General features: G+C 34.9%; 1 protein-coding gene across 1 annotated transcript; it reads right to left on the bottom strand.

Annotated features, from left to right (window-relative positions):
• Positions 1–2400: 2400 nt before the first annotated feature.
• Positions 2401–2946, bottom strand: LOC129741765 (uncharacterized). Its single transcript, XM_055733550.1, has one exon. It carries the CDS (start codon positions 2944–2946, stop codon positions 2401–2403), a length of 546 nt encoding a protein of 181 aa, XP_055589525.1.
• Positions 2947–22379: the final 19433 nt, after the last annotated feature.

Raw genomic sequence — 22379 nt, 5'->3', positions numbered from 1 at the left:
ATGTGATGAAAAATGGGTAGTAAGGAACTGGATTAGGTATCATTGCTGAAGTGAAAAAGTGGAAATGTGGCTGAATCAAAGCAATCGAAAGATTCCCTTGAATTCATATTAAAAAAAAGGGAATCTAATGGAATCCTTCAGTAGAATTATACAACCAAGTAGACTTACAACACATACTAGAGAGAAAATGAGGAGCGGGGACCAAAAAAAAGGTCATAACTTTTAGCGAAATTTCCGTTACTTTATCGTAGCCTGATTTTGCCTAATTTTTAATTCACCAGTTCCCTGATTTTTGAAAAAAAAAAAATGTTGGCAACCCTGGATGCAGTTGACACTCAGACTTCATAGTGAGAGGACGCTTTTGACTATCACTGAGCCTATTGTGTAGACTTTGCCGTTGTAGCTGCCATTTGTTTTTTTTTTTTTGCATAGTTCAGCGGTTACTTCGATGGAAAGCACAAATCGCATCGCAGATGAAAGATGCTAAGACGCATCAAGTTTGCGACGAAGGCTGCAATGAACACTGCTTTTCTTTAGAAAGCTGAGGTGCAGCAGTTCCAACACTCAAATGGGACTGCTGTAGAGACAACGATGTCGGTTGCTGAAGGTTGCCTGCGGTACGTCAGTGTGTTCGATCTACCGCCACAGGTGTCTGATTTGGACATTTCACTTATCCTTGAAGAATATGGGAAGATTACAAGATCAGTGAACGGTAAATTACTTGCTGAGGTCGAGTTGAACATGTATACAGGGGTGCGGAGTGTACGGTAAACGGTCATGAAAAAAGAAATTCCGAATATTCAGCATTCCCTACGGATTTCCAACGGGTTATCAAAAACATTATAAGGATTCTGCGGATAAACGGAAATTCAACCTGACGACCAAAAAAAAGAAGGGATAATCAAGTTGGTTTTCCCAAAATCAGTGCAATTTGCGTTTTTCGTCAAACCTACGGATTTGGGCGGTTTATAATGTGGTTACACTGGTCAGCCAGTTTTCATCCAGCCGGAAACTACACTCAGCCGAAAAGGAAACGTTAAATTTACTTGGATTTTCACGTAGGGGTTGATTACGTGAATTTTTGCTTGATATACGTGAAGCACTTTGTTTTTACCAAATAAACTGATATCGGGAATTTCGGGGGATAATTAATTTACACTCGATTAACTACTGGACAAGAAATATATTCAAACGAACAAAATGAAACTTAACGCGACAGTTCGAACGGGAAGAAATTTATTCTCATTTAACGATGATACGGAACAGAACAATAATGACAAAACGAGTGTGTTCTGCTGGACGGTTTTTACTATCTTTTGGTTCGATACGCAATGTGGGATGCTGCCATATGCTCTAAATTTTGATGAAATATATTAAGAGAGTGTCTCTCCACTCTGTTCGTCTTAAGAATGACCATGGGTTTTGATAGGAATAGCATTAGCAGGATTTTCGTGTTAACACACTTGGAAGCCAATAAGAAATCACTAGATCCCAATGTGAAATTCACATAGTTGTATGCTGTCAAAACAAGTACACATCTGATTTATACACATTGCTATTTCAACAGAATTTGAAATTGGAGCAGCTAGGGCGGCCAAAAACTCACTACCTTCATATTACAATGAAATCTGAATCCCTTTTCACATTCGATGCACTTTGTTGTTACGTACAACTCATATGAAAATTACGTGAATTCTGCTTGCTATGCGAATCCATGCAAAAATCCATGTACTTTTTCACGTAGCGTTATTGTGAAGATTTTTTTCGGTGTAGCATACCATGTGCTGGTACACTCAAAAGAAAAGCATAGTAAAATTACTAAATCCGTGGTTCAAATGAACAACACGCAACCATATTTTTCAGTCGATAATGTTTTATTTGTTCTTGAAATTACTCCGCGCATAGTAATTTTACTATGTATTGATTCTGACTGTACATAGTGATCACAAATGCGATCGTAGCAAAATTGTCAATGGAAGCATGAGTTATTTTTCTTCGTGCATAGTATAATAAATATATCTGATGATAAAAAGCATTGTGATAGAATTGGCTATATGTAGCTCGATTTTACAATAAAAATATTATGCAGCATGGTATAATTATCACGTAGTTTTTTAGCTTTCCTACGTGATATGATATTTTGTTAGGCTCTTAACAAAATAATGTTTATAAGAAATCGCATTTCATTTATTTATTTATTAAATACACTACATCGCACCATTTACAAACCCTTTCACAGTTTTTAAATTTGTCACACACCGGTCCATTTCAAGTACATGTATATTTTAGTCCGGTTGATCTAAAAATTATTTCAATAGAATAAATAAATTTAAAAAAAAATTAAATTTCATCCGATCGGCAGAGTACACTGTCTGTAGCTGCCATCTCGTTCTATCCCCTTCAGGAACCGACTCGATTTGATAACGATTGTTCTCCAAACAGCTCATTATCAGGATCGTACAATGCTAGAAGTGGACGTGAAATAAGCAGACGTTGGATCTCAGTAAAAGCACTCATCTGCTGTTCGGCCCACACAAACGTGGCATCTTTCTTCAATAACGAATACAATGGAGCCGCGATCACACTGAAATTGCGCACAAATCTTCGGAAAAAGCCTGCCAGTCCGAGAAACTGCTGGACTTCACGAACACTCTTGGGTAAAGGAAACCGTTTCACTGCCAAAATTTTAGCTTCTCCCGGGCGGATTCCTGCCGACGACACTTCGAAGCCGAGAAACTCTACTTTTGGCACAAAAAAGTAACTTTTGTTCAGGTTGATTGTAAATCCTTCCTCTTTCAAGATCAGCAACAACACTTCGAATTTTTCAAGCACTATTTCGCTTTTCCGGCCACAATAAGATCGTCTATGTAAGCCACGATCACTACACCTTGTTGACTTGCTTTTTTCACTATTTTGTTGACCGCTCGCTGAAATACTGCACACCATACTGATAATGACCATCCGGTGTCGAAACCGGTGTTGAGTCAACAGTGTTGACAATTTTCATCCAACGGGATCTTGTAGCACCCGCTGTACAAATCCACCGCAATGAATACTTCCGCTCCTGATAGCTTATTTAGACACGTCTCAATATCGGGCATCGGGAATCGATCTTTCACGGTTTTGTTGTTCAGTAGCCGGTTATCAATTGCCATACGGTACTGGTTATTCTTCTTGGGCACCAACACAACGCGGCTGTTATACAGAGATACGGTTTCTTGGATGATCCCAGCATCAAGAAGCTCATGCACGATTTCTGCCAGTGCGGCTTCTTCCGCGTACTCCATTCGTCTGGGTTTCACAAATACAGGATCATTATCCACCAGCTGAATTTCCATTTCGGTCGACGATGCTCTTCCCATCTCCCTCATACTCAACGCATAGCACTCCCGATAGCGATTAAGAGCACTAAACAAACTTCGGGTACTTTCGGGAGAACCTTCGCTATGTACTTGATCGATCTTGATAGGTTTCCGGGGTACTGACTCCACGATTTTGTACATGGACAACACTTCAGCGTCAATTTTCGATTGATTCACATCGGAAGGATTTTTCGAAATCGGCTTATCCCACATGAATCTCACTTCTTTTTTTTTTTCAGCATCATTATATCATCGCGTTCGATAATGTCTTTCCCGATGATCACCGACACGTCCTGTGCCCAATTCGGTACTACCGCCAGCGATACATTTAGCTCGATGTTGTCAACTTGCGCCCCATGGCCACCATCTCGTAGACGTATTCTTCGATAAATTCACCGGGTTTCAAATTTCGTGCCGACATCAAATTGTGGTAAATTTTGATTATTGAATTAATTTATCAATTTTTTATAATATTCACTTTAATCCAAAATAATCATTGATACGTTTGGATGTGTTTTCTTATTGAAATTTAACATATGGAATCGTGGTTGTCTTTTCCTAATATAAAAAACAGTTATGGAATTTTACACTCAACCTCTACTACAGAAATGTAGTGATTTGGATGAAATTGTAAGGCTCTAAGATTTGATTTGATTATTTATTCCTTAAACGGTTGTTAAAGATCATTATTAGGGGCCTTCTTGTGTCCATTCTAATCCAAAATTTTGTCAAAAAGCTTTGTTTAATTCAATTGACCGCCCAGGAGTTGACATGGCAGAATTAATTTGATTCAATATTTAGAGTTTCGTTAATCTTAAAACGCTGGAAGTTATCAAACAAAAATTTTTTTTTTCAATAAACTTAAAAATAACAGAAATATTCCATACAATAATTGAAAGATCAGTGGAAAATGAAGAACTTCCTGCTGCTGCTTGAAGCACAATTTATTACGCGTGTCTAAAGAGACGCACAGCCTGCCTACGAAAGAAAATCGAATAACCACGCGTTCCCTTCCAAAAAAAAGTTCATGAACCTTTTCGCTAAATGGTTCGTGAGCCGAAATTTTCATGTACCTATGTTACGATTTCCACGAGCGAGACAGGATTCAAAATCCAAAAGAATCGTCTGTTGGTTGGACTGCCTCGCTCGTGTTTCCTATGGTTCGCGAACCTGAGGGATTTTTTTCACAGCCTGCTCGCGCTTTGGCGAACCTTTACGGGTAAAAATCGTAGACGAGCGGGAATCACCACTCGTGTACACGATTTTATTAGTCCTTGGTGGTAATACACTGGATTCTTCTTTGTGGGAAATCCTTTCACAATTTCTTCTTTAAAACTTTCCCAGCTATGGGCTACACGTGGTACAGACTCACTCCTGTTAACCACCCGATTTTCGGTCAAAAGATCCAACTGAACTTTTAGAGCAGCAATTCGCGCTCTTAGTTCTTCATCCATTTTGCTTTTGACTACAGTTGTCTTCACTTTGCGATCAGCAACTTTGCACGAGGGTTCTGAATCTAATATGTCGTAATAGTTTTTATCGTCAGATTCCGACATTACCAGGTTCCACTAAATTGCCTAAGGAACCACATTCAACCAAGGCCCTTCGACTCGAAAACTTCCCGACGATGAAATTTTCTACTCCGGCAACTACTAGATGAGCTCCCCGACGGTGAAACTATCTACTCTGGAACTACTCAGTGCAATCCCCGACGATGGGATGCCTTACTTCGCCAGAAATAAAGCCCCGACGATGACTTTATTCTTCGACCACATATCGCGCCCCGTTTTGCCTGGTTAAACAATCAAGCTTAATAGTCTTGTAGGACAAATTTAATGAGAGCCTACCCTTCACACTTCGGAATACTTCTTCCGACTTGCACGTGCATGAATTACTCCGGTATCTCTAACTCACCAAGATACCTTACACACCAAACTTGCACGTACGGTTCTACCCGGTATTTTGGTCATTCCGGTCAATCTGCGGTATCCGTAGTGCGAATCCTGTCTACAGCTGTGAGAAATCTTAATTCCCCAGTTCCCAAATCACATGGGATATTTCGGATTCTAAAGGATAAGCGTCTAGCTTCTTCGTGTGTAGGATTAAGACTAAGTGTATTGGACAAATATAATTAAGGAGTATTGCTCACTGCGGAAGTTCATGATCGTAGCGAACTGCGTTTGTAAACGCCAAAAATCCATTGCCTTATTGGCCAAATTTTTACACTGTTATGAATCCGACAATAAAACTAACAACACTCATTCATGTTGAGAGTGAATTTGTTGTACAATGTCGAAATAACTATGCGAACGCCACTTTAACAGAAATAATGGTAAAATTGTCATGAGTGTAGTATTTTCGACATTCCTTCGGGCCGCATAACATCAATAATACACGAAGACTTCAAAATTATCAATGTATATGGCCATTTTGGCTCTCAATACAAAGCTGAATGAGAGGAGTTGCTTAAATAAAAAATATGTTCCATTTATCGGGAGAGCAACTTCTGCCCTAATTGTCATGGGAGGCGATTTTAATTGTATCTTGGATGAGAGAGATTTCAAGATCGAAAAAGGGTATTTTGTGAGGGATTAAAGATTTTAGTGAACTCTCTCAAGCTCGTTGATTCGGATCGTCTGCCAGCCGTTATACATTCCATAGAGGTAACTCAGGCTCTAGGTTAGATCGGTCGATACGAATTTTGCTAAACGAGTTGGAAAACATGAAGTTGTAGGGGTACCATTCTCGGATCACCACACTGTGATAATGAATTACGCTTAACAAAGTTCAGCAGTTATGCTATTTATAAGTCGAGGCTATTTTTATTTATTTATATGGTGTACCATCTCACGACATAACCTGATGAACAATATTCCTCCAATACACTCGGTCCATGGCAACCGTTCTCCAACTTCCAGGGCATCCCACATTCACCAGATTCCACTACACTTGGTCTAATCACCTCGCTCGTTGCACCCCTACTCGTCTCGTTCCCAGTAAACATTTTTGTAGGTATATTTCTCAATAACTTTGTTTTACGTTTCATATACATTATAGAATGATCGTATGAAACACGAAAGAACAGCATTTACCTACCAAAGTGGAGGCAATATACATACAAATTTTCAACTTCTGGCTAAAGCGATAAGAGTATACGATTTCGACACCGTATTCATACATACTGAGAAAATGCAAGAGAGCACAAGTTTTTTTCTCTCAACGCATGCGAACTGTTGCCAGCGACAATATTTGCTGCCTCTGTCATTGGGCAATTCTCGCATGTACACCATCTGATTTTTAGCAATCTGGTTGCACTGCTGATCGCAAAGAGAACAACAAAGCTGTTCTCTCTTTTGACCCACGCGGGAGAAAAAAAGGAATGAAATCGTCTTCAAATTCTGCAAACATGGCGGACTTTTTATCATATTCGATTTGAACCATTTAATACGACTTCGAGTAACGATTTTTAAGACATTTTACTTGCGTTAGTAGGAATTACGATTCGCAGTAACGTTTTTAATGACTTGAGTTATCATTTTTAATGCGATTTCATGTTTGCTGGGTTCCTACCGGATTCGTAGCGAACACCTCTTTTGCAGGACAGTCATCCAGCATTCTCACAACATGTTCTGCCCAACGTATCCGGCCAGCCTTAACCACCTTCTTGATACTGGGTTCGCCGTTGAGTCTCACGAGCTCGTGGTTTATCCTTCGCCTCCACACTCCGTTCTCCTGCACGCCGTCAAAGATGGTTCTTAACCCCATCGCTCGAATACTCCGAGTGTACGCAGGTCCTCCTCGAGCAATATCCATGTCTCGTGCCCGTAGAGAACAACCGGTCTAATGAGCAGATTATACTTCGTGCGGGGGCAGTTACTTGTAGAATCCATAGTAGGCACGACATTCGCTGATCATTCACCGCTGGATCTCACGACTAGTGTCATTGTCTGTGGTCACCAGTGAGCCGAGATAGACAAAGTCTTCGACTATCTCCAGCTCGTCGCTCGTCTATCGTGATTACTGGAAAAGTGGGTGCGGTCGATCTTGGATCAGCAGGCCAGCATATACCTCGTCTCGGACGTATTAATCATCAACCCAATCCTTCTTGCTTCGCGTTTCAGTTTGCGATAGATCCCCTCCACCGCCCCGCAGATGATCTTCCGACTATATCATTGTCGTCGGCAAAGGAGATAAGTTGACTGGTCCATGATTTTCAAGCCGATGAATAGATGCTGCGGACTTGGTGTTCACGGCATTTTGGGGGATTTTCCACAGTATGTAGAACTGGTCCGTCGCAGACCGTCCCTCAATGAAGCCAGCCTGATGACTTCTTACGCATCTGTTTGCTTGTGTCGTTAAGCGGCGGAGCAGAATTCGGGACAACACTTTGTAGGCGGCATTGAGGACAGTGATCGCTCGGTTAATCTCACAGTCCAATTTGTCACCCTTCTTGTAGATAGGGCATAATACCCCCTCCTTCCACTTCTCGGGTTGCTGTTCTGTGTCCCCGATCCGAACCATCTACCGGTGTTACAATTGGCCCTTTGTGATACCATTTTGATTAGTTTATCTGCGATGCCATGCTTCTCAGCCGACTGGTTGCTATTCAGCCAGCGAATCGCATCCAACTTCACTCATCGTAGGGAGTGGTTCCTATGTCATTGACTACGCCGGCGATGTACCTTCCTCCACTGTTTTTATCACCTGTATGTGCCGCGTTCAGGTGTTCATCAATGTGCTGGTTCCACCTTTAGATTGTCCGTCAGAATGCCTCCGTACTCATCCCGGCGCATTTTGGCTTGCGGCATGAAGTCTTTGCGGGATGCGTTGAATTTCTGATAGAACTTTCGTGTTTCTTGGGAACGATACAGCTGTTTCAGCTCCTCGAGCTCCTTCTCCTCCAGGAGGCGTTTTTTCTCCTGGAAAATTTGGACTCGTTGCCTCTTCCGCTGTCGGTGATTTTTCACGTTTCGACGGGTTTTTCTTAGGTCTGATGCCGCCCGCGTGCCGTTCTCTTCGTCCATTACCTGTAAAGAGTGTTCCTTGTTCACTACGGTTTTAGAATATGATTAGATGTAATTGTTGAAATTGTTTAAATTAATATTTGAGCTATGATAAGAGATTTTGAAACTACGAATTTAATACTAATCATTTGAGAAACATATGAGTGTCAATTTTTCACTTCTTCCAGCGCTTCTAACAAATCAGGAGAAGTTTAGCAACATTAAATATTGTTTAGTGGAGAACTGTTATCTCCCCATCATCTAACAAAACAAAACAGAAGCTCCTCTTTCCTTGCACAACAACGTGAAACAAAAGATTATTAAATTGATATCGTAATGATTTATGGGCTCAAATTACGTTTTGATGGAATTCCGTTGAGCCCCCCGAGAGGTTTGGATGTGATTTTTTTTTCTCTCTTTCTCCTCCGCTTCCCCTCTTCCTGGATGGCATCAGGGTGCCCATCAATCCTTCAGATCGGATCGAAGCCGGTGTTCCGCCAAGCAAAACATCTACTTCTCCCCCTTCCTTCTAGAAATGGGCAGTTGTCTCAAATGGCTTTCCCCTGCTCTGGGTTTGGCTGCAAAAGGTTATTTGTTGCAGTAGATTTCTTCAACAACGACGATGCGCATCGACTTCCAGGTGCATCGCTGTCCTTCTCCTTCTTGAGTTGCAGCCTGAAAAAAACAAAATCTGGCTTGAGGTGCCAATCTACTGCGTGGTGCGCTACAGCATCGCATTAAGATGCGTTTCGTTTAGCATTTGATCCCGAGAGGTCCGTAAAATGATTGAGAAAAAAAGGGGAGAAAAAACAAAGTGCAGTACGCAAACTGGGCTTCCCGAACTCCTCGCTGCTGCCTCTTTGCTGCCCGAATGAAGAATATACACATAAAATAATTTAATAAATTATAGTAGCTAGGCCTATTTGTGTAAAACAACTTGTTAGCTTGCAGCTTATTGAAACGTTAAGCCCTGTTTGAAAGTGGTGCGTTGTTGTCTTATTCCGGTGTCTGCCTAAGACTAACTCTACAGTTGATCCAGGGGGTTTGTTATCGATATTGAGTGGAAGCCCTTTTTTGCAGGGCATTGATCGATATCCTTCGGGGATGATCATAATAAATCCGGTCATGTTGATGCAATAGGAAAGCCTTTCGTTTTGTACAATGAGTAGACAAAAAATTGGAAAGGGTTCAGTTTTATTGAAATAAAAATCTTTTTGGTTTGGTAGAGGCTAATTTTGAGACTCTCATAACTTAAAGTATGCTGAAGAAATCGTTATTATTTTGGGAACAAGTAGGGTGAATGTACCAGACTTAGCACCTAAGACATGGTTAACACTTTTTTTTCCAACATTTCAAGCTTCCTATTAAGTGCTTCATAGACATCCTTTAATGAATTTACTAGCTAACTTGCTAAGAGTTCGATAAAAAAAATATGTTTGCTCTAAAGAACTTCCATAAATGTTAGAAAAAATGCCAGTATAGTACTCACTACAATGATCTAATTCTGTGGCCGCCGTACCAGTTTGTTTTTGCCGTTTCGATTATCCAATTCTTGGCCACCAATAATGTGAAATACATCTTTCATGCTCAATTTTCAGGAAAACATGCTTAAAGGCTTTTGAAAACATTGATGACTTTCGGTTTGAAGGGAAGCACAAAACAAGCATGCATATAGAAAAGACGAAAATGCAGAGTTACGAAAATTTATATTTTTTTAAACTTAAACAAATTTCTCCAATATTTAAAGTAGAGTACTTACACGGTATTAATAAAATCTGAATAAAGCTAACCAATCTAAGAAAAGTATTTCAGATGAGATGAACTTATCTAGACTAGCCTAGATATTCAATGCAGAATTTTTGAAAAATCCGATGTGGTCCAGTTACTCGAATATGGAAGTAAAATGTTCGTATTTAGAGCGGATTTTTTCAGATTATTTGAAATTTTAGAAGAAACTTCATGTTTATCATTTAGCAAAATCGTTTAATAAAATTTCATCAAAATAAAAATAATCTCACTCAAAGTCTAAAATATGACTCGAACGTGGTATTGTTCTTAGATAATAAAAACGTTAAATTGAATTTTCGTATTTTTTAAATTCTCATCGATTAGATTAACCAAGATGTTGGTCGAAATTGCTTAAATTTTTTCAGTTTTCTGGTAGAATTTTCCGACTCGAATACCAACTAGACCAGGGGTGAGCAACGCGCGGCCCTCGAGACATGTTTGTGCGGCCCGCGAAGCAAGTTTCAAATAAATTTTTTTTTCTGTTTTTGTTAATTATCATAAAATAGCAGTAACAACTAACCAAGAAAAAAAAATTAAAAAAAACCAAAAAAACAAAAATTCCAGCTGCATTTGCCCCATAGTTATCCAGATTGTTGACTTTTTTGTAGGATTTAAGCTTTTCATTGAACTCTTATGAAGGCATGGATGCGATATTATTTATTGGAATAAACGTAATATTGGTTTAGTCCTTCAAGCAAAGTTAAATTGTATGAAAAAGTGAAATATTTTTGTTCTTGATTATTGACGGAAATAAGGAAAATTTTGTAATGAAGAGTGGGTGAACGATTATAGATTTCTTATCGACTTGACTCAGAAATTCTGATTTCTCGACTACAATAATATCTGTAATTCTGTGATTCAACCAAAAAAGTTTGTAACAAGTACACAGGAGGGTTGCATTTTTGGTGCCTATGATTCGATAACTGATTTTATAAGATTTTGATGGCCTGAATTCAAAACATTTAACACATATTGTCTATCACTTGATCAGTTTTAAGTATAATCGATCTTTCATAAATGACAAGCCAATAAACCTCTATAAAAACGACAAGCTGACTTTCAATAATTTACTACCCTTCATTCAATCAAGAACTCAGATATTGCCCAGATATTTTTGTATCCAAGAAATAATGCTTCCAAAAATTAAATTCTACTTACAATTTATAGAACGAATATGAGACGGAATACTATGTAAATAAATAAAATAACTACAGTTTATAGAAATTCAAAAAAAAATGATTAAACTTCTTCTCACATCACTAAATAAGGTCATTGAATATTGGATATTAAAAATTTAATACATTCAACAACTTAGTTTTTTTCTCGAGAGGAAAGGCTTGTTCATCCCGAAGTTAGTTGAAGACTGCAAAATAATTTGACTTACGGTTTTAAAAATATCAAAGATTTAATTTAGTTTAATTTTTCTATAAAACTTCGTCAACATTCTTTTTTTTTGCAGGATTAAAAAAATAACAAAATGATAACTTCCATAACTTTTTTCTCAGAATTCAAAATTACTCGCGGTCTCTGAGAAAGTTGATTTTTGAGTAAATTAGTATTTGTATTTTAAATTTTTGTCAAAAGAGTACGCAAATTAAATAACTAATTTTTAAACTAGTTTTTAAAGTTATCTCGAAACTAGTGCTGACAAAAAAAAAATGATATTTGGACTCAGCAACTCCAAATAAGTAAAAACCAGTTTTGAGATTCCTTGCTCCTCGGGAAATGAGAATTTTGTTGTCTGGTGTAATACTATTTTCAGAAATTTCATGGGCAATTCAAGCCAAACATTGATTAAATAAAATTGATTGAATTGAGTCAGTTTACTTCAAAATAAGCAATCCACATTACCAAGATTTTTATAGTTCAGCCTTAGAAAGCCTATACCATAGGTTACTGAATTAAATTAAGAAAATTTATGAAATTTGTTAAAAATTTCTAGAATAAAAAATGTAAACTGTAACATTGACAAACCTGGTTTAAAATCCGTGAAATTATGAATTTGTCATGAATTTGGAACCAATTATAAAAAAACCGTTGATAGGAAAAATGAGGCATTACGAAGAATATTAAATTAACTGTAGAGAAAACTTTTCGAAAATGGGCACAGAAAAAAATCGCTATGGTCAAGCTCCATGAAACTTTTCAATGGAAGTGATGACGAAAAAAACCATCGCATCGGTTCGAACAAAAAAGGGGTTTTTTTTCAGAAAACGGTTCAAATCTTTTTACGAATCTTCGAAAGACTTTCGAAAATTTTCGTTTTTAACAAGTTCGTCGCCACGCTCATTTTGACAGTTTTACTAGCCAGCCTCAAACATTTTTCGGAGCGAGGAAGTAAAGAGGAAAAACTCCAAAATTTGAAACGTGTTGCTAAACTGAGCGGGTAAAGCGTTTTTAATAAAAGAAAGGAAAGCAAATGATGTTTGCTTTTTGTAAAAATAGAATCTTCGCTAAACATTTCAAATCTTTAAAAACATTCAAATTATTGAAAAATGATCCGGTTTAAGTGATGAAACTAAAAAAATACGTTTTATTCTGCAAATTATTATTAACTAAATTTTATTTTTAATGCGGCCCGCCGAAAGAATTTCATAATAAAAGTGGCCCGTTGCTTCAAAAGGTTGCTCACCCCTGAACTAGACAAATACAAGAGAACCACAGACCAACGATAGATTTATTTGCGACATTTCTGTGATTCTATGCATTATGATGTGTTGTTATTTATACATCATAGCTTAAATTTCTGTTTCAATTTTCATACGCCATGAATTGCTAGTGAAATCTTCAGGAGACTTGCGACACATTGTTATTTTAACTATCAAACAACACTCCTCATTTTATGAAATATTTCTTCACATAGCAAAAAATTGAAATATCCCTTGAAAGGTATTCAAAAAATTGCCCTTTTGAATTTACTAGCTAACTAGCTCGAATGCTACGCAGTGGTTTGGAACGCCAACAAGTTGGTAAAATCCTGCTACATAATTTTATATAATAGGGTTAACGTCTTCTATAATGATCATTTTGAAATAACGCGATATTTACCCTAACTCTAGAACCAAATAGAAACAAAAGCAAAAAAAAATCAAAACTGAATAAAGGATTCCGAGCAACAAAGAAAAAAGAATAAAAAAAATGTTATCCCATGGTTCTAAACAAGCATTTGCAGTAGTTTTCAAGGTTTTCAAATGAAACATTTTAGATAATTTTGTCAAATGGTTATCGAGATACAGAAATTATAATTTTGGAGCACTTTTTATTTATTTCTTTTCGTTCTCCATCTTCAAAACGTTATAACTTTTTTAATAGAGCTCCAATTCAATTGCGGTTCCTACGTGAAAAATTTGTCATAGTTTAAGCTTCATTTAAACTTGTTCCGGTCGAAATTCAAAACGGTATTGATGATTTTTTTTTAATTTCACGAATTTTAATAATTTATTCCTTTGACAAATTTTAGATTTTTTTTTTCAATTTAACTTTTATACAAACTGTTTATTAGATAACATTATAAGTTTTTGAAACCAAGTCTTGATATTTCCCAAAAAAATAATACTGCCTGTCTTCTTAAACAAACAGTTCATCATGATGAATTTTGAAATACTTTTAGATCAAAAACTTTCTTCAGTCTTATCTGAAAGATTCATAATTAAAACCCGATATAGAACACTTGAAAGTGGATTGTAGCCTTTCTTAAAGTCTGTTAATTATGTATATGTAAGGTTGCCAGAATATTTGAAGCACGTATCCGGGCCGGAAAAAATCGGGAAATTTTATATTCAAACCTGGCAATACTCGGGCATTTGATTTTAAAATTGACAACCAGAAATCCGGGCAAATTTTGTCAAAACCCAGAAATAACTTATCAAAAATAAACAAAAAAAAATGTCATCAAAAGTCATCTACCAATTTCTCAACGGCTTCCATAAACCATTCATGATTATTTCAATAAAACTGGCCCGAAATAATTTCGTTATGAGGGTATCAATTTAAAATATTTGACAACACAATTTGTTTTTTTTTTGTTTGATTTGCTGAAAAAAGCGAACAAATCTGGCAAAATCCGGGCATTTTTCAATGATATCCGGGCATCCGGGCCTTGCTAGGCAAGACTTTTACCTAATTTAGTTTGGAACATCCGTGCTAGCCCGGATAAAACCGGGTAATCGGGCAACCTTATGTATATGTGGATAATAAACAAATGATAGTTTTCTTAATCTTGAATCATCAAATTACGATTGAAAAATTTCTAACGCAGTGAATCCAAAATATAAAAATTCCAAATTTTATAGAGGATTAAAATATTTGAAAATGATCATAACTTTCTTTCAAATAAGTTTATTGGCAACTACCTGGTAGTTTTTAATAACTGGATCCCTGAATATCCAGTATCATTCGTTTCTATGATACGGTAAAATTACAATCGCTGCAGTTATTACGATGCGGCAATCTAAAGTAAAAAAATTGGTCGAATAAACCATTGATTATTTTGAATTGAATTTGGAAATTTTGACAACAATTTGAATATCGTCGTTGTGTCGTTTTTGTCATTTTAGTTAAGTTTTCAATTTAATGATTTTTGCAAATTAAGATAAATTACTTATTTTAATAATTTTAAATTTTCAATTTCAATATAATCAGTTCAGCTCATTGCATGATTTATTGTAAAAATTTAAAGATTTGGAAAATTGAGAACAAAACAACAAAATTTACAAAATTTATAAAACTGACATCATTTCGAAAAACTACAAAATTTACATATAAGATAAAAAAAACAAAATATTCATCAATGATAAAATTGATCAAATTAACAAAATAAGCATCAGTGACAAAACTGACGAAATTGACAAATATTACTACATTTAAAGAATAATCAAAATTTAAAAATTGATAAAACTACCAAAATTGCAAGAAATGACAAAAATAACAAATAGGCCAATTTTGTAATTTTTGTAATTTTTGTAATATTTGTAATTTTTTGTAATTATTGTTATTTTTGTCATTTTTGTAATTTTTGTAATTTTTGTGATTTTTGTAATTTTTGTAATATTTGTAATTTTTGTGATTTTTGTAATTTTTGTAATTTTTGTAATTTTTGTAATTTGTGTAATTTTTGTAATTTTTGTAATTTTTGTAATTTTTGTAATTTTTGTAATTTTTGTAATTTTTGTAATTTTTGTAATTTTTGTAATTTTTGTAATTTTTGTAATTTTTGTAATATTTGTAATTTTTGTAATTTTTGTAATTTTTGTAATTTTTGTAATTTTTGTAATTTTTGTCATTTTTGTAATTTTTGTAATTTTTGTAATTTTTGTAATTTTTGTAATTTTTGTAATTTTTGTAATTTTTGTAATTTTTGTAATTTTTGTAATTTTTGTAATTTTTGTAATTTTTGTAATTTTTGTCATTTTTGTCATTTTTGTCATTTTTGTCATTTTTGTCATTTTTGTCATTTTTGTCATTTTTGTCATTTTTGTCATTTTTGTCATTTTTGTCATTTTTGTCATTTTTGTCATTTTTGTCATTTTTGTCATTTTTGTCATTTTTGTCATTTTTGTCATTTTTGTCATTTTTGTCATTTTTGTCATTTTTGTCATTTTTGTCATTTTTGTCATTTTTGTCATTTTTGTCATTTTTGTCATTTTTGTCATTTTTGTCATTTTTGTCATTTTTGTAATTTTTGTCATTTTTGTCATTTTTGTCATTTTTGTCATTTTTGTCATTTTTGTCATTTTTGTCATTTTTGTCATTTTTGTCATTTTTGTCATTTTTGTCATTTTTGTCATTTTTGTCATTTTTGTCATTTTTGTCATTTTTGTCATTTTTGTCATTTTTGTCATTTTTGTCATTTTTGTCATTTTTGTCATTTTTGTCATTTTTGTCATTTTTGTCATTTTTGTCATTTTTGTCATTTTTGTCATTTTTGTCATTTTTGTCATTTTTGTCATTTTTGTCATTTTTGTCATTTTTGTCATTTTTGTCATTTTTGTCATTTTTGTCATTTTTGTCATTTTTGTCATTTTTGTCATTTTTGTCACTTTTGTCATTTTTGTCATTTTTGTCATTTTTGTCATTTTTGTCATTTTTGTCATTTTTGTCATTTTTGTCATTTTTGTCATTTTTGTCATTTTTGTCATTTTTGTCATTTTTGTCATTTTTGTCATTTTTGTCATTTTTGTCATTTTTGTCATTTTTGTCATTTTTGTCATTTTTGTCATTTTTGTCATTTTTGTCATTTTTGTCATTTTTCTCATTTTTCTCATTTTTGTCATTTTTGTCATTTTTGTCATTTTTGTCATTTTTGTCATTTTTGTCATTTTTGTCATTTTTGTCATTTTTGTCATTTTTGTCATTTTTGTCATTTTTGTCATTTTTGTCATTTTTGTCATTTTTGTCATTTTTGTCATTTTTGTCATTTTTGTCATTTTTGTCATTTTTGTCATTTTTGTCATTTTTTTTAATTTTTTTTTCTTTTTTGCCATTTTTGTCATTTTTTTCATTTTTGTCATGTTTATCTTAATAACCCATTTTTTCAATTTATGTTTTTTTTTTGAGAAATTTTTCAATTTTGTTATCGGTTTAAATTTTAAAATTTTGGTCATTTTTTGCATTTTTGTCAATTTGTAAAATATGATGATTTTGTCAATTTTGATGGTTTATTAATGTCTTAATTTTTTTTGTGTTATTAAGATAATTTCGTCTTTTTTGTCGATTTTGCCATTTTAAAGAATTGTTTTTTATTTAGTCGATATTGTACATTTTCACAATTTGTGTCGATTTGGTAGTTTTTAACACTTTTTTTTCATTTTCGTTAATTGTTTCGTTTTTCCTAATTTTGTAAAGTCTATAAATATTTATAACAATTTTATTGAATGTTCTAGTCTTATACATAATTGAAGATTTCGATACTGAAAAAATTATGCTTGGGCATGAATATCATCAAACAATGCTCTTTACGAAATGTCAGAAGAATCTTTTACGTTTTGTCATTAGCAAAAAAAAAAAAAGTTGAAAGTTTTCGATAATTTTTTTTTTTTTCGGGTTGGAAGATGATTCATTTTTTGGTTAACAGTCAACTGAGGTCACAGCATTAGATTGCCAAATCAAGACTCCTCCAAGTAATTCACAAAGCCAAATGCATCTCATCAATCAGCTGCAGCTGTTCAATAGGTGGATGGATATAAATTATAGCTTCCCGTTCTCCGTTCATTAGGAATGACTTGTTTGTTCTTGTTCCTGTAACCGTGTGAAGCATGTTCGGATTTTAACTGTGGTTTAAATCTTTTGAGGATTTGCTCATTCAAATTTTGGTTCATTGTTCGAAACGCTGCACCATCAAAGTTCATTATAAGAGTGACATTTCTGTTATTAATGAGTACTTTAGACTTCCACCGAATATCTTGATGATTGTGGCCTGGATGAATTGAGAATTTCTGTTGAAAAATCTACATAAAATCCCATACAGATCCAATAACGTATAAGGATTCACATGACTTGGCTCCAGCAATCTTTTAACGAGTCACTCCCCAAGACTGATGGCTATAATATGTGGGTAAGTGCAGTTCACCTGCAATGTAGAGATGAAATATTTGCACCTTCATGATGCACAGCTCCAACAGCTTGGGGCGTTTCTTGGCCGTCATTAATTTAACAAATTTCGAACTCCCTTCGCCTGGCCAAACTTGAACGAACGACGGCGACCCATCAATCCCAGGCTGGGGTGGCAAAATTTTGGCCAAGTAACTGCAATTTTTCGTCCCATCAAAAAGCCGCGCAACCAAATCATGACATGGGGATAAACCAAATCCATTTTGAATATATTGCGAATCGGAATCGGTGTTTTGAAGGGTAATGAATATGCATTTATATGCAAGATTTTTCTTTATTCTCCGGTTCCTTTACCTGTCGGCCTCAGCTGGGATCAGGATCAGGTCAATTTTGAGTGCTTTTTCATTACGCCCGAATGCAAAATACTCGATCGGAATTGGCTTGAGGTGGAAAAGAGGGGTGCAATGACCAGGGCCAATGGAATTTAACAAAAATATGATGGATTTTTGGAACGAAAAATTCCCGAACCGAGCGATAAATGAGTTCGAGCAACGGTTTTGACTGATTGCTGCTGATTGTTTGGGAAAGGTTGCACTTTTTTGGGGTTGAAAAATTTGGTATTTTTGATTGACAGTTCGGATTCGCCAGTTAGTTCGCATTCACTCGTCACACCCACGATTTCTGATGAGCAGAAGGTGGGAAGAATCATTTGACTTGAGCAGCAATGCAAAGGAAAAATAATTTAAGAAAATATTCCGATGTTGTTTCGATGGAATTTCGAACGTTTCGTCGAGTCCTACTCATCATAGTTTGGACACCCTGGACACCCTTCACTGACCTCTGCGACCATTTGTTCCACCATCTCTTCATCTCTGTTGCATCCCGAGTCGTCCTACTAATCTGCTTCATCTTCTGATAGACAATTGCCCAACATTTTTCGATAGGGCGGATTTGAGGGCAGTTGGGTGGGTTGATGTCCTTTTCGACAAAATCTACCCGTTGGCCCGATACCGCTGTAGTACCTTTTTGCTGCAGTGGCAGCTTGCCAAATCTTGCGAAAAATTTACTGGTCCTTTGTGAGATCTAATGTACGAAAAAAAACGTTTTTCAGGCACTCCTCCTTGTACCTTTTGGTGTCCATTGTCTTGTTTATCACAAAAATCGGGGGTTTTCTTCCGCAGCTGCAAATACCTAACCAGATTAAACACTTTCTTGTAAAATTACCGGCAGAAATGATCATCCCATCTTTCGATTCTAAAGCAGCATATAAATAGAACTTAAAATGGCGTCACAATACAGAAAATGTGCAAAGTACGGCTGCTCGACTACCGGGTGTGAATTTATTGTTTGTGTTCTTTCCATTCACCTGGCAGAGAACGGAAAAAAGTTTTGTATCCTCCGATAGAGGATACAAATTTGAAATCAAGATAGTCTTATTTTGCTTCAAACCAAGAGGAAACAAACAAACAGTCGAATCAAAACACAGGACCAATATTGAAATAAATAAATACGTATTGAAATTTCTGTATGCCAGATGCTTCCCTGTCAAGGTAAGGAACTTTTCAGAATTTGATTTTTCTCTAGTAAATATTTTGTCAATTTTATTATAGCATCGATAAAACTTAATCGCTTACCAGAAAAGTGGTTCGAAAGACTAATAAATTTTTCATAGAGAATAACTCTTCAACCTACTGAAAAAGCCTTTTTATGCTTAAAATGGGTGATATTCCGATTGAAACTAACCCCCAACAGGCCTGTTATCAAAAACATAGGTAAGTTCAATATTTTCTTTTGTTTGCCAATCAAGTTACATTCGTCTGAAGCACTGTGTTTAATTGAAAAGCAAGATGAGATTTTTTTTCTGAGCACTCTTGTGATAAATTAAAAAAATTTAAACGAGATATGTTAAGTACCTTATTAAACAAAAAGTCCTTTCCTCATCAGCTGATGTATTTTTTTATTTCTACATTTAAGCTTTGACGCATGCAACATTTAGTTTTATTTTTTTAAAGAATGAACAGAAATAAATATGACGACTCTAGTTGAGTATTTTTTTTTTAAGTCTACTCTAACTTAAAAATAAGAACTTGCAGCTTCAACAGCAGAAACAGACACTCTTCAAACCCTTTTTCATGCGTAACTTATTTTTCGTCGTCTAGTATCAATCAAAACAGGATGACAGTAAACAAGTCAGCAACGCACCTCGAAATTTAGGACAACTGCTCAAATCCGATTATCTGGTTTGGCCTGATGCCCTCACTCACTTACCTGGTGTTCTCACGGCAATGTTTGAGCAATTCTCCTGGTGTGCAAATTTATTTGATCCGCCTTTTCATGCCGGTCAGCTATTAGCTGGCAGCTAAACTAAATCTAGCCTTGGATTTGTCGATGTCCTACCAGATCTGAATACTTTCTCGAGTCTTGATAGGATTTACGAAACTGATGAGAAAAGAAACTTAGTGTTTTAGATCCTTTTTTCAATTTTGTTTAGTTCTTCCGTTCATCCACCTGAAGTTTTGTTTGTTATCTCAATGAACCTCAGTGGTGCCAGGTGTAAAAATATTTTTTCATTTGTTGTTTTATAAATTAAAAATTTTATTTTCTATTTTTAAATGTTTTAATTTCAATCTCAAATCTACGTAAGTTTATTAATATTATGATTTCGCAAATGACTTTACTTAACAAATTAAACCAAGTTTAGTTCCCTTGCAACAGGTGGTGTCAGCTAATAGCCATTTTTATTATAGAATGATATTGATTGTTTTCACAAAACAGTAGGCCAGCCAAGATTTGAGCTGCATAAATTAAGGCGTTTAAAGTAGTGTATTTCATTCTTATTTATGAAATTTAAGCCAAACTAGTGGTGTCCTGAAAAAAACCTGATTTTGCTTCTTCATAGTGTGCTGATTTGTGACAAAACCACCTGGCATCCCTGGTAAATAATAAATTTATCAATTTGAATAGAACAAAATGTGTGTCTTACATGATGCAGTGAGAACTTTGATCAAATTCCGAACGTTTTTTTTTTGAACGGTTGATTGCAGTTTTATATTAATAACGGCACATAGCCTTATACCATAGCCGTAGGAACGGAGGGGGTTTTGGGGGTTAAACCCCCCCCCATGAGTGTCCAAAAAAGCAAGCGAGGTATTCTACTCTACACTCAAAATTTTAAATTCATACTCAAATTATGATAGTAGAGCAAAGATATTCAAGAGTAACTATCTGGACTAAAAACTAATACAAAAACCTCAAAAACCCATTTCAAGTACAAAATTCTGCTACAGTTTTTCAAAATTTTCTCACTTGTGCATAGAATAAGATTGTCAGATTTTTTTACAGCATGTATACGGGCCGAACAAATGTTTTGAATCCGTGTATTCGATTTAAAAATTGTTGACCAAATCCAGGCAAAACCGGGCAATTTTGGTCAAAACCCAGAAATTACCCATAAAAAATCTAGAATAATTATTCTTTCAAACTTGGTGCAAAAATTTTGAACACATAAAAAAAATTACAATACTATTTGTTTTTTTCTTAGTTTAATTTGAGAATGAGAATGAGGACAATCCCGGGCAAAATCCGGGCATTTCCAATGAAATCTGGGCAATCGGGTCGGATCGGACTTTTCCCTTATTCAATAATAAATATCCGGGCCAATCTTGGCAACCTCATCATAGAAATTTAGGTCTGAATATTAAATTTTAAATTTAACCCATTTTGGAGATTCTGGTTCCATATTCCTATAACCAGAATTGTATTTCTACATATTATCGTATTTCTTATGGTGTATCAAGCTTGGGATTCTTGATTTTCAGTTCGAGTAATTATAAGAAAGTAGGAAACCCGTGTTCGATTTCGGTTTTGCATTCATATGAAATTTGTGTTCGGGCTCGGCCGATGGGGGGGGTTCGGTATTCGAGGGTTTTCTTCCCGTCTCTTAGGCGACGGCATCCACCAGCAGCAGAAGCAGCAGATCAAATGGATTTTCAATATTTTGATAATAGTTTTCCGAATGTGGAAAAAGAAGAGATTTGTTCTATATTCAAATTCGAAGTTCTTAAATTTTTTTCTAACACAAAATTTCAACATTAAAAGTTTCTAAGAGGCGATTCAAAATTGAAAACCAGATTTAGATTCATCATTAGAAATTCTCATTTTCAATCAGATTCATAAAACAGATTAAAAATAAATTATTGAAATAATGAATTAAGATTAAAGTAGGGCTAGAGAATTTCAATAATAGATCCATGAATGAGGGCTCTAAGATTTGGCTCATGAAATTCTAATCTGGAATTAAGATTCTTAAATCGTATTTTTTGTACATTTCGAAAATCGTATAGAAATTCAGAAACAGATTCAAAGTTTAATTTTTGGATTCAGGTTTAAATTCAGATTTAAAATTCAGAAAAAGATTCAGCTTGTGAATGCGTTTTTCAATCAACATAAAATTGTTGAGAAATTCAAGAGAACATTAACTTAAAAAAAATGTCAATTCAATTTCCAGATTTCAAAGTTTTTAATCAGAATTAGTATGTACACACAATTCAGCTGTAAATCACAAATATAAAATAGAATTTGAATTAATTTTCTAAGTTTTGATTCATGCAAAATATTCCAAATTATATTTAAAAAAAATCAAACATTTATTCTTTATGAAAAATATTTCCTGTTTCAG

This window comes from Uranotaenia lowii, chromosome 2 (genome assembly GCF_029784155.1).
Source record: "Uranotaenia lowii strain MFRU-FL chromosome 2, ASM2978415v1, whole genome shotgun sequence".
Lineage (NCBI taxonomy): Eukaryota > Metazoa > Arthropoda > Insecta > Diptera > Culicidae > Uranotaenia > Uranotaenia lowii.
This window is presented reverse-complemented; position numbering and strand designations above follow the sequence as displayed.